The sequence below is a fragment of the Sus scrofa genome, chromosome 5 (genome assembly GCF_000003025.6).
Source record: "Sus scrofa isolate TJ Tabasco breed Duroc chromosome 5, Sscrofa11.1, whole genome shotgun sequence".
Classification (NCBI taxonomy): Eukaryota; Metazoa; Chordata; class Mammalia; order Artiodactyla; family Suidae; genus Sus; species Sus scrofa.
The window spans coordinates 33,522,726-33,536,896 of record NC_010447.5 but is presented as its reverse complement, the minus strand read 5'-3'; the positions used below and the strand labels follow the sequence as shown (position 1 = coordinate 33,536,896).

At 39.2% G+C, this 14,171-nt stretch overlaps 1 protein-coding gene across 8 annotated transcripts in view; it reads right to left on the bottom strand.

The window, feature by feature from the left end:
• Positions 1-11,229, bottom strand: part of CPSF6 (cleavage and polyadenylation specific factor 6) — a 34,274-nt gene extending 23,045 nt beyond the window's left edge. For 7 of the 8 annotated variants that reach the window (XM_021090900.1, XM_021090899.1, XM_021090902.1 and 4 more), the window contains exons 1-3: positions 11,074-11,229; positions 3,265-3,474; positions 1,471-1,574 (exon numbers count right to left, since the gene is read on the bottom strand). In XM_021090900.1, the coding sequence (XP_020946559.1) occupies positions 1,471-1,574; positions 3,265-3,474; positions 11,074-11,133 (374 nt within the window). In that variant the 5' untranslated portion in view covers positions 11,134-11,229. 8 annotated transcript variants of the gene reach the window in all.

Genomic DNA, 14,171 nt, shown 5'->3' with positions numbered 1-14,171 from the left:
TAAACAAAGTTCTCATGGAGTTTACAATCTAATCTAGTAGGAGACCAGACAATACATGAGTATAATATACACTACAGAGCAAAAAAAGCAAACAGAATTGACAGGAGCGAAAGGTCCTATTTTTACACACGGTGGTCAGGGAAGGGAATGCTTAAGCAGAATCCGGAATGATGTGAAAGATCCCAAATGTGGATATTCTGAGGGAAAGTAAACCAAAACCAAGCAGCTGGTATAAAGGTCCTAGGTAGGAATGTGTCTGAGGAACAGCAGAGACTCAGAGGCTGAGGCAGCATCCCGAAGGTAAAGCGTAGCAGGAGATAGATAAGATCAGAGACGTGACAGGGAAACAGATCACACAGTGCCTCGTAGGCCACAGTAAAGATTCTCGGTTTTACTCTGAATAAAACAGGCAACTATTAGAAGACTGAGCAGACAGATTGGATGTCACTTTTTCCCCAACTTCTACTATGTTTAATATATATAAACTGTAGGGGATTAAGAGTGAAAGCAGTAGGACACTATTATAGAAGTTCGAGTAAGAGATAATAGTGACTTGGATGAGGTAGAAGAAGTGAAGTTAATGAGAAGCAGTCAAACTGCACATATTTTGAAAATATTCCTGGTTATTACAAACCAGTACATTAAGCAATATAAAATAAGCACATTAAGCATATTTTTACTTTATCTTTCTCCATCTAGCAAACTGTCTTTTTTAAAAAACCCAAATCTGTACCTAGATTTATATAAAATGATGCCTGCTACATTATTTATAATAAGCAAAAACTGGAAACCCAAATAACCAAAAATAAGAATGGTAAAATAAATTACAGCAGCATACAAGATATGATGGAAAGAACAATACATTAAAGAAGATATTTATCGTTAAATATTTGTTTTACTGTGTGTATCAACCACATTATAAAACATGTGAATTGTAATCCTATTGGGGTTTTTTGGGCAATAAAAACATTAAGCACAAAGAAAAAACCTGAAAGTATATTCACTAAAATGTCAAGAGTGATTGACGACTGCCTATAGATGATAAGATTATGGCTTTAAAAAAGAAAATAAAAAATTTCTTACTTTTGGACATCTGTATTTTATAATGATCCTACCTTGTTTAATAGTTTAAAAAAAAATGAGGCCAAACCCTATGTTATTCTCCAGCTGCCCATCTTGCCCCATCCCTTAATTATAGGGATAATATCTGTCATTTCAATACTCATTTTAACCAGGAGAAAATGCAGGAAAAATGGAGAAGAGACCTAATCTGTTCACATTCCCAGCTCCACTAGTTTTAGGGAGCTAGATCACAGGATACATGAAATGAGGGTGAATCTTTGTTCAAGAACTTATTGCCAACATAGATAATAAAACATCCTTAACTTTAAGGAAAGTTACTCCCAAATTGTAATCACTAACTACTAACTTACATGAGAAAAAAAAAAAAAATTAAAACAAAATCCTTACCCCTTTGACTGGCCATTTGCCCGATTTTCAAAAAATTTTATCTCCAAAATATCATTTACTCCCAAAGAATGAACTGCTTCAGTTAAATCTTCATCTGTTGTCCACTGCAAGACATTTCCCCCTTGTTAAACCATCAAAAACATATCCAAAATTTTTACTGTTTCAATTTAGTTTTTAAGGGGCAACTCAGGATAAACAAAAGAAAATGAATGCTTAGCACAAAAGGAGTATAATTACTGCCAGTCAGTCTCCAATGTTTAAACCGCACAAAAGCACCTGAGGACATAATTTCGTCCCTTGATAAGAGTTTTGGAAATTAGAAGGTACATACCCTTAGTGAGAATATTTTTTTTTTTTTTAACTCTAAATTAGTTTTTGGCCTCTTGCAGCTTTCAACTGCTAAGACTTTGAATTTTCAATAAAACCAATCTAACTTGTCACTTCCTTTCCTTACAGGAATTTATTCTGGAAAATCAACTCCATCTTATGTTTCAATGTAAGATGAAAAGAAACAAAAAAAAAATCCTAACATGTATTGAATGCTTACCATGTACTTTATCAAATGTTTAATTCTTCAAAAAAAAATAAAAGCTCTATATCATTCCCATTTTACACATGATGCAACAGAGAGGTTAAAGAGCTTGTCCAAGGTTATAAAACTAACATATGTAGGTGCTAAGATTCAAAGTCTTACTTAGCAATCACACTCTTCGTAACTACACTGCTACTGACTCAAATTGACACTGGGTCAAAAATTAGTTTTTTTTATTTATTTAAACATTTAAAAACAAAAGGCAGGAGTTGCCTTGTGGCACAGCAGGTTACGGATCTGGTGTTGTCACTGCTGCGGCTCAGTCAATGCTGCAGTTCAGGTTCGACCCCTAGCAGGCATGTCACAGCGTGGCCCAAAAATAAAATTTAAAAATAAATAAAATACTATTAAGGAAGTGGAAGGGTACCAAGTTTTGAGTTCTAGACAATTTTTAAACTTACAAGTATGTGTAATAAATATTTCTAAGTAGAGATGCAAAAATTCTTAAATATCAGTAAATATTTAAGATTTAATGTTAATAACATATAACAATGAACATCCAGCTAATGAAATTCCAAACCGATAATCCTAGTCTCATAAACAACCCAAATTAAAATACGATGCATACAGCAGCATTTCCATAAATTAGATTTCAAATTTAAGAATGAAAATGAAAATCAATGTCTATAATATGGATTAGATAATGAAAACCCTTAAAATCAAGAGTTGTATTGTATCTTTCTCTCCTCCCTTCCTCCCTCTCACTTTTTCTTTCTTTTAGCCTTGCCTGCCCACAGCATGTGAAAGTTCCTGGGCCAGGATTGGAATCTGCAATACAGCAGTGACAGGAGCCATAGCACTGACAACACCGGACCCTTGATCCACTAAGCCACCAGGGAACTTCTCTCCTTCTACTCTTCTGAATCCTGCTTTGAGGCTTTATGTGAGCATTTTTCTTTGTAAAACTGAAGTGTAGGAGTAGTAAAGTAAAAATAATTGATTTGAATACAAAATAATTGAACAATGTATTTAACTGGAATCTTTACCAAAACAAGTTGAATGACTACAAAATTCAGAACTAGAAGATTCGGAAGTTATGATATTTTAAAGCTATTTGTATTTCCCTCCTCTTTGCATAAGCAAGCATACAGAACCAATTCAGTACCTTCGAATTCTTGTTTTATAAAAAGAGAAAAACATTAACTACTGAACAGTTCAAAACCAATCACCAATTATTTCAATTCATATGTTGGGTTACTTACCCATGTTAGATTCCCAATATACAAAGCAATTCTCTTTCCAGTATATGTATAGACAACATTTGGTGCTGCTCCTTTACCCACATCATCACCAACAGTTGGTGGTAGAGTATCCATGTAATCTCGATCTTCTGGGGCATCTCCATTATTTGCAGATGGAGAGATGACATCATCATACAAATCTATCTGATCATGCCCACCATATTCAGCTTCCTGAGATACAGAAATAATGCTCTAGATTATACAATAGTCAGACTACTACTAAACATCTGAATGTAAATCCATTCAATTGTTTTGTTTTTAAAACTTGGCAGAAGACGGGAAAAGGTCAAAGATCTCCGTACAATCTTCTCTTACTTTATGCCATAGATGTATTCTTCTTGAACAGTGCCTATAAAGTGAATTTCTATACAGTAAACCCTATTTTTCCCACTGATACTTATTATAATACAGAAAATAATCTTCCTCTGGGAACAGAATGACATGTAAAGAAAGTAATAATATAAGACTTTCCATGGACGTAAAATACTCTGAAAGTAACAACACATACAGATGGGCTTAAGATTTTTTTTGACATTACAAATCAGGGACATTACAAATCTTGAATATTTAACTGCAGAAAAATACAATTACCATTTTCTATGGTATTCAGGATTTTGCGTCCCAACTCTGTGAAAGCTACTAGTTTTAGAAAAAGCATAGTGAGCTAAGCCATAGGAAAGGGACACAGTCTCGTATGGGGGTATGTAAATGATCCCCAATGTCACAACAAATGAACAAAGGAATGAGAAACAATAAATAAAGTACAGGTTAAATTACTCAAGTTAGTACCTATTAATAGTTTTATTATTCTCAGTCAAGAAAGAACTAATGCTTACCTGACTTGGTAGATAATTAGCAAGAGATATCTACATAGTCTAAAGAAAAGGGATATGACCAAGGACCTAATAGTAAAGCTTTGCCATTGAGGGTCATCAGAATTAAAGCAGTGCTAGTAGATGCCACTTACATGGTTAAATGACAATCAATAAAAGGAAAATGAAAAAGCAACAAATTATGTGAACAGGAGGAAAATGGAAAAGGAGGGTTCAATCTGTAAATAAGCACAAGAAAAATGAAACGAAGGTAATGGCATAACACTGAACACAATTTAAATTGCCTTTGGCAATCCTTACTTGGCAACATGCTTGACTGGCCAGTATCAGAGGAAAAGCACTACTTTTGCTCCCCTTCCATCACTAAGTACCTAGATCAATGTGAATTATTTTATTCCTATGAGGTAGAATATTTGAGATAAAAAGGAAAGAGAAAGCAACTAACTACACTTAAAAAACAACAAACTTAAAGAGTTCAGACATAACTCCATATCTTCTCCATTAATATAACTCACTAAGGATGAATACAAATGGAACATAAGGAGAAGCTGATAATTTTAGGAACTATTATATGGATAAAGAATGACATGGTTTTTTTTTTTTTTTTCCTGTGGTCTCTCAGGGCTGCACCCATGGCATATGGAGGTTCCCAGGCTAGGGGTCTAATTGGAACTGTAGCCGCTGGCCTATGCCACAGCCACAGCAACGCAGGCTCCAAAGTGAGTGTGCAACCTATACCACAGCTCACGGAAACACCAGATCCTTAACCACTAAGCAAGGCCAGGGATCGAACCCACATCCTCATAGACACTAGTCAGGTTCATTACCGCTGAGCCACAACTAGAACTCCTAAGTAGAATTATTATTACTATTAGTCAAAAGGAGTTGTGTTTCCATCCTCCTCAGCAGAAACTACCACCAAAACATACCATCTGAGGGAAAGGAAAAGAAAACGCAAGGGTTATTAATAGCAGCACTGAAGTAAAAGTATTTAGATTTACACTGTCATGAAATAAGTAACATATTGTTTGATTTGTCATTAGCTATAAATCTACAAAAATGTTTACTTAAGTAGACAATAACTTATAAGCATAATTGCAGCTACACTAACTTGGTGACTCACAATCACTTACTATTTTTGTCCGTCCATGAAAATTTGACAATAACCAATTTTCCATGTTGATATGATACTACCATATTTAGGATCAGTCTTTTTGTCTGGTAGTTGGTAGACTGCTTCCAATTGGTTGAAGTACGATGCTAATTGAGACCATGGTCCTGGGGTTTGATCCCCGTGTGGACTATTTAGCTTAGCTCTGTTCCAAGGCCACAGCCTATACTTCTAGCCCCAGGGATATGCATTTGGACTTGGTGGAAAAATATTAATGAATCTCAATACATTTGCTGCCATTACTAAAATGCAATATAAAACACATACACTTCTGCATGATCAGTAATCTTCCTTTTCAGTTTTGGCATATCACATCCATTCTCCAGATTAAAAAATACATATATTTATATTTTTTTCCTCTATTTGAAAAAATATATATATACACAGAACACATTCTACTTTCTATTCCCACTCTAAAAGGAGAAAAACATGTAAAACGTGTATCGCAGGTTATATATAAAGAAAGTGAGCTATCAAAGTCTACTGAACAAACTTTGTCAAAGAAAATGGCCAACATTGTCAAGTTCTACTATGCAGTTTTTGTTCAATTATTATCTTTAGGAAGTTTTCTTTTTTTTGTCTTTTTTTAGGGCTGCACCCGTGGCATATGGAGGTTCCCAGACTAGGGGTCCAATCGGAGCTGTAGCCGCTGGCCTACGCCACGGCCACAGCAATGCAGGATCCAAGTGCGTCTGCAACCTACACTACAGCTCACTGCAACGCTAGATCTTTAACCCACTGAGCGAGGCCAGGGATCGAACCCAAGTCCTTATGGATGCTAGTCAAGTTCATTAACCACTGAGCCACAATGGGAACTCCTAGAAAATTTTAATGGCATTTGAAATAAAAAAAAAACATTACCCTTCTATTTATTTTAGATACCAAACACTGCCCGATTGTAACTGTCTACTTTTCATAGCATCCAATCACCGATAGAGCTGCATGACTACAAGTAGGCAATAGCTCTTAAGGTTTAAGAAAAAAATTCACTAAGTTGTTTTTTCATTCCCTGCATTGTAATCACTACAATCATTTTAAGGCAAAGTATCCTTTCAAGTTTTTTTTGTTTTGTTTTGTTTTTAGGGCCACACCTGCGGAATATGGAGGTTCCCAGGCTAGGGGTTGAATCGGGGCTACAGCTGCTGGCCTACACCACAGTCACAGCAACTCGGGATCCCAGCTGCGTCTGCAATTCACACCACAGCTCACAGCAATGCCGGATCCCTAATACACTGAGCAAGGCCGGAGACTGAACCCGCAACCTCACAGTTCCTAGCTGGATTCTTTTCTGCTGTACCATGATGGGAACTCCTCCTTTCAAGATTATGTTGGAGATATGTAAGCAGCTGTTGCCAAGTCAGAGAAAACACTTAAGATGGATAGTAAACTAACCTAAATTCAATTAGCTCCTTTTAAAAGCAATGTTTCTCAACATTTTTCCTTTATTACCACCCTCTCCCTCCAAAGAGTTATTTTTAGACATATTTCCCCTAATCACCTCCCATAAAATTTTAATTTACAGATACACTGTATACCATTATTGGAATGACTGTGTGCTCCAGCTGATTATAAGCACCATTCTCCCTGACAGGTCCAGCCACCACTGCTTTTGGTGGTCCTAAAATTGTATTAATACCACTTCCGCAACGTCTGATACTACCAGTAATGGCCCAGCAAAGGCCGCTTGTTTCAAAGCTCCTCCATTTGGGGAAGGAAAAAAAAAAGTAAAAAGAAAAAAAGAAAGAAATGCAATTGTCATTTCCATTTAGAGAAATAAAAGCAGGGATAGGTTATATTTTGCATTTACAGAATGTATTCTATACCATGGAAGAAAAATACACTAGCATGCAAAATCCAATAGTAGTTTGTCTAATATGCATTTGGCTTTTTAAAAAATATTTCATTTCTCACTTTGTTATGTTCCAAGTAGATATTAAAATTAATTTGTAATCCCTATAAAAGTTCAACTAATGATAAGGAAGCCAACTTGGTACTAAAAATATGCCACATAAAACCACAAAGTGGAAAACTGAATGAACTACTCATAAATAATAAAATTGAGTAAGGAGAGCTCTAGCTCCCCTAAACATTTCTACCCAAGTTTCTGAACTTCTACCTACCTCAATTTCCACCTTACAAGCCTTATCTTAGAGGGTACGCTATTCAACATAAATTTATTAGAACTAAGATTCCACTGAGATTTGTCTGATAAACTAATTTTCCAAAATGAGCTAGGCATTGACTAGAATAGAAACATTATAAATATAAAGGCAAAAAAATAAAGGCAATTAAAAATTAAAAAATAAAGGCAAGCTGATTTATAAGGATGTCTAAGTCCATAACTTCGAAATAAATTTTTTCTACTACGTTTATACATTTTCATTTTAAATCACTTTAAAGTTGAATGCTCAAATTACTAAGTGAGCACTGCTATCAGTCACCTACCACCAAGTACATCAATAACTGAATCCTAACTAGGACCTTTGGCTCTCCAAACAAACAAAATAACACTACATCAATGCACCTAGCATAAGCTTTCCTCATGTTCACAGAATTCATCTTTGCTCTCCTCTGCCAACAACATTCTACAGATAAAGATACACATAAAGGAGTGGTTTATTATAATACATCATCTGTCAGGGTGTTATAATTAGGTAGGTGTCTCTCAACCCCACTACAGTATAATCCAAGGGGAGACTACCCAAAATTTATATCCCTCCTGATGGGCGGGATGTATACTCAAGAAATGTATACAGAACAATATGGTTTAAATTTTTTTATCTTGTTTTGGTGAAAATAAAAGTCTATAAATATTAAATATTAGGCTAGTAACTACTACATTTGAGTACAAATCTCAGTTCAAAGTGAATTCAAGTAATGCGGAGGTTTGCAAGTACTTCAAATCCTTCTTCCACTGGGGCAACTGTTCTCGATTTGGTTACATCCAAAGACCTTCAGTTTAAAGAACTAAAGAGCATCTATAAAGAATAGCGGAGTCCCTGTGCCTTCTCTCCTCCAATTTCATTCTCCATTCTTAATTCACCTGGTGAAGAAAGGAACTACACTATACTTTCACTAACTTATTCTCACACCATCCCCAAATTAAAGTTTCTTCTAAGACAAAAAATGTAATGTCTTACACTTTCTGCAACAGGTTTATAATGAGCTTTACCAAAATACACACATGGAAAAAAGGATCATAAAAGTATGGCCATTTAAAACAGAAGAAAATGGAAAATACATAAACTACAAAGAATTTAAGAGAATACAGTTTAATTAAAGGTTGTTTTTAAATGTTTACAGTAGTTTAGAAGTCAAAATAAGCCATGACCCATTATATTTAGCAAAACATTTTACTCGACTACAACAAAATAAGAGTCACTTTACTAGAGCAACCAGTAGAAGTAAGGTTGCCAGCGAATTAGAAAGTGAATTAAATCAATCACAGTAATTCTGTAGTTGCTTCTAATTCTGACAAGATTTCAGAAAAATATTTCAATGATACCTACATTTTTTTAAATGAAGGACAAACCTTGAAAACAACCAACCATCTTTTTGTGGCCATATTTCAACCAGGAACTACCACAGCAAGCAGTAGATTGCAAAGGCCAATCAATGCACAATAACAACAACAAAGCCTCTATTTAATTCCATTAACCTATTCAAAAGTACAAAGATTTTATTGGTAAAATCATACAACTATGTGAGAAACATATGCTATAGGAACAAGTCAACAAAAAGTTACATTTTTACAAGAACCCTATAAAGCAGTTCCTCATTGGTGCCACAAAATTTTAATCTCTCCTTACCTCCTGCTCAGTCAGCACTAGTTACTGCACAGGGATAAGCAAGTATCACTCCATCCAGCTATACAGATTAGAGAAATGTCCATCCCAAATTAAGTATGCCAAAGCTTAAAAAATGTTCCATTAAAAGGTTCTGAAGAAAGCTCAACTTCTAAAAGTGTAGCTCAATTCTTCTTTTAACATGGGGAGAAAAACAGTAAATTTTCTTGTAAGAAAGCTAACGAAGACTGTTGAACACTTAATTGTTCCTTTACTTGCAGATATGGACCTCTTTTCTATGCAATGTTATACTCATTTAATAAAAGGAAAGGAAATTTCCTAGAAGTCTTTGTCTACAGACCTTAAAAAAGCTTAGAATCTGACCATGTAGCACTCAAGGTAATTTTCTAAAATGTCATTGACACATCTCAGGAATCACATATCCAAAATGTAAACACAATAAAAAGAAGACAGATTTTCAAACTTCACGTTTGATTACAACGGGTTACATTTAAATATATAAACGGAATAGGAAACATTAAAGCTAACTGAATTTTTTTTCTAATATTTAAAACAGGGATACAATCAATCTTCAAAAAAAGACCTGCAAGGATTTCCAGCTTTCTCTATTAAAAAAAAAAAAAAATCTTGCGTCACAAATAAGAGTCTTAATGGAGAGGGTTTTTTCGAAACCCACAAAAACACATTAACCAGTAGAATTTTACTGAGCTTCTCATAAGGACTTGGAAAATATGAAAAAAATAAAGCCTTTACGTACACTGCAGTCGGGCACAATTTGATTTTTTTAAAATGTGTTGCTACATAAAAGGCAGTAAAAATGTGAACAGTAGGTTTACAGCTTAAACGTCACTACTCTAGTAACAACCTTTTACAAGGATGCTCAACATCAGACATCACAGCTCCTGCGGCTAGTCCTTCTAGGCAACTGCGGCCTGCGATACAAGAAAAAAAACCTTGCATTCTCACTTTCTCTGGCCTCTCTTAACTCCTCGGAGGACACTAAACATTTTGCTTTTGGAAATCGGTTCATTGCTACAACCTTTATTTTAAAACTATACCATATGAAATGCGTGTGAAATTCTTTAATCACAACTCTGATCTCTTGGTGAGCTACCTTTTTTATTCCATCCAACCATCGCGCTTCCAAGTCTTCCTTTTGGCCCGAGCCACCGATCTAACTGGTATTTTCATCACAAAGGCCAAGAGCAGCTGGGCCTCAAAGGCACCGTAAGCCCTCGACCACCGGGGCAGGGCCAGCGCCACCGACTTTCACACACGATCCCAAGTCAAAGGACTTGTTGCAAACGTGCCCGCACCTTAGCCTCCTTCCTAAAGAGTGAAGGGAGGAGGAGGAAGGCACCACGCCGAAACCTGTCGCAAACGCGAGCAGGAGAGCCCAGGAAGCAGGGCGCGCGGGATACAAAGGGCCGTGAACGCGGCCTTCCATGAGGCGACCGTGCACCGAAAGGCAGACAAAATGGAGCGACTGGAGGAATCGGAGTCCGAGCGGCAGGGCTGGGGGCGAGGCGGCGGCCGGCGCGCGCCCCGCCGGGCTTCCTCCTCGCCCCGGCGGCGGGGGAGGGGGCGCCGGGGCCGCCGTTCTCCCCGCCGCGCACACGCCGTCCTGCCGCCCGGGCCTAGCGCGGCGGGAAGCGCCCGCCGGCCGCCGCCAACAATGGAGAGCGAGGCGGAGGCGCGGGAGGGGCAGGAGGTGGCTGCACGGCGGCCGGCGTCCGCGCTCGGAGCCCCGTGGCAGGTCGCCGCGCCCGCGGCCCGTGAAACGACGCGGTAGAACGACGGGCAAGGGGGGCGCCGCGCCGGGGTCGGGCGGCGCGGCCCACAGGCGCCAAGGGCGCACGGTCTGCAGCCACGCCGGCTCGCGGCCCGCGGCGGGCCCCGAGTCCTCTTCCCGCCCGTAGCGCCGCCCAACTCGGCGGCGTGAGCCCGGGCCCTCACGTACCTGGTTGAACTCTTCGCCCACATCCGCGTAAATGTCTATGTGGTCCACACCGTCCGCCATCTTCCCTCGGCCTCGGCCGCCGCCGCCGCCGCCGCCTCCTGCAGGTCCGCCAGCCGCGGCAGCAGCAGCGGATCTAGCGGCGGGGGCGGGGCGCGCTGCGTCACTTCCGAGGCCCAAGGGCCGAGGCGGGGGCGGCCGGGGGCGCCGGGCTCCTCAGCCGCTGCCGGCTCGGCCCGCCGAGAGCGGAATCTGCAGCTCCCAGTGCACCGGCGGTTTCTTTTGTGTGTCTGGGTTAGGCTCGGGGGGCGGGGCAGGGGGTGGTCCCACTTGTTTCCAGAGACTGTTGTCTCGGAGCTCTGGCACTCTCAAACGTTTGGTAATATTTGCATTTGTCGGCTTTTCTTATATTTCTCACAGCCAGGGTTTTTAGAGAGGTGGAAGTTTTAGGTCCAAGATGAAATACGAAGTGTAACCCCGCTTTCTGTGAGCGCCTTGGGAAGAGAGCAGTGTCTTACCCCTGTATCTTCAGAGGGCTACTGAGATAGGGTTGCCTTGTAAAAACTAGGTACCCTAGAAGGTTATCTTGAGTTATTTGCATGCTACTTAGGTTATTTGCATGCTGTTTATCTTTCCATTGGTATCTCCCTCCTCTTCTTTAATCTCTTCTTCCTCCCTTCATTGCCTTTCATTTTTTCCTCCTTTGATCTGCAGTTGGTTTTCTCTGGAGTAATTGAAATGCCGTTAACACGAAGGCAGTCCTTCTGGGGTTCGTCCCCCCTCCCCTTCCCACCACCACAGTAAGGTAGAGGTATGTTGAAGCGAGGGGCCTCTTAGAATCACAGAATATCGGAGAGGGAACTGGAAAAGGTGTCATTAGGTCCAAATATCTAATTTTACAGATGAGAGAGGTAACTGAGGCCTAAAGAAGCTAAATAGTGTATCCGAGTCTCGGGTTAATAAGGAAAGCATTTGCTGCCAATGAATGTAGTAGTCCCTCCTTAAAGAAGGTTCAGATCCTTAACCCACTGCGGAAAGCCAGGGATTGAACCTGCAACCTCATGATTCCTAGTCAGATTCATTAACCACTGAGCCAGGATGGGAACTCTGTGAGTAGAGTCTTGAAATCTCTAGCCATCCCACTCCAACCAGCCCTGGAAGTGAATCATCTCTCTGTTTAGCACCTCTTACACCGTACCTGTTAATAGAGGAAAAAACAGTATATGTAGAGTTTAGTACTATCCACAATTTCAGGCATCCACTAAGGATCTTGGAATATATGCCCTCAGGTAAGTGAGGACTACTGTACTTTATCCAAAGTTGTCTCTCCAGCTTGAAACCTCCCATTCTTTACTTCTTTTCACCCTTTTTAAAATCCAAGTTAGACTGTTTCATAAGATGCATACTGCCCAGAAATCATGATAAGCCAAGTGATATCTATACTTGGCACGATGGGAAAGGCTTGGTTGGAGTCATCAAGACCAGCCAGGTGATCTGGATACAAATTTCTAGTCAGACACTTTACTGGCTAGATGACCTCAGTCAAGTTACCTAACCTCTCTCATGTTCAATCTCAGAATCTTTAAAGTTGAAGTAGTAATATTTACCTCACCAATGTTGAAAGTTAATAGTGCTTTAAACGAAGTCATATGAAAAATGCCTTCTGCTTCTTGGCAACACACTTTCTTCGTTTTTTGCTTAGGGCTTTACAGAAGAAAGCCACTCCTGATGAAGGGTAAGAGCATGTTTTAGATTAGTAATGTGGCAGGCACAATAATGGCCCATCATAGACGGCCACATCTCAATCCCTGGAATCTGTGAATATGTTACCTTACATTCCAAAACAGACTTTGCAGGTGTGATTAAGTTAAGGATCTTGGGAAAGGGAGATTATCCTGGATTTCTTGGTGAGTCCTTATAAGTGAAAGGGCAAGGCAAGGGTCAGGAGACAAGATGATGAAAGCAGTTTATGTTCTTTCAGTAGTTTAAAAATCATTCTAGGGAGTTCCCTTTATGGCACAGCGGAACAAATCCGACTAGGAACCATGAGGTTGAAGGTTTGATCCCTGGCCTCACTCAGTAGGTTAAGGATCCGGTGTTGCCTTGAGCAGTGGTGGAGGCCAGCAGCTGCAGCTCTGATTCAACCCCTAACCTGGGAACCTCCATATGCCACCTGTGCAACCCTAAAAAGCAAAAAAAAAAAAAAAAAAAAATCCTATTCTAAGACTTCTGTTGCTATCTGTGAAAAATCACTTCTTAGTCTGACTGTATTTTTGAAGGTCATTGGGTTTTTTTTTTCCCACCTGAATACTCACAATTTTTTTCTCTTAGGCTGTGTGGTTTTGTGCTCTTTTATTATCTATATTTGGAGGGTTTGTTGGTTTATTGCTTTAAATGATGATTGGAGTTCATTGGAATTGAATATATTGATTGATGCCTTTCATGAATTCTGGAAAATACTCAGACATTACCTCTTCAAATATTGCTTCTGCCCCACTCCTTTTTCTCTCCTATAATGCCAGTTTAATATATGTTACATCTTTCTATCCACTATTTCTCTCTCTCTCTCTCTCTTTTTTTTTTTTTTTTTTTTTTTTTTTTTTTGCTTTTTTAGGCCCACACCTGCTGCATATGGAAGTTCCCAGGCTAAGGGCTTAATCAGAGCTATAGCTGCCAGCCTACACCACAGCCACAACAATGCGGGATCTGAGCCACATCTGCCACCTATACCATAGCTCATGCTAATGCTGGCTCCTTAACCCACTGAGTGAGGCCAGGGATCAAACCCACATCCTCATGGATACTAGTCAAGTTTTTAACCTGCTGAGCCACAACAGGAACTACCACTATTTCTCTTTTCTCTTTTTTATTTTCTATGCTTTTATCTCCCAATGCTCTATTTTGAATAGCTTTTTTTTTCTGATATATTTTCTGGATTACTTATTCTCTCTCCTGTAGTGTTAAGCTCATTTATTAAGCTGAGCTTAATTTTAATTTGCTTTTAAATTTTGTATTCTAGAATTTCTATTTGATTCTTTAAAACATCTGTTAGGTTCTTTTTTTTTACGGCTGTACCCAAGGCACATGGAGGTTCCCAGGCC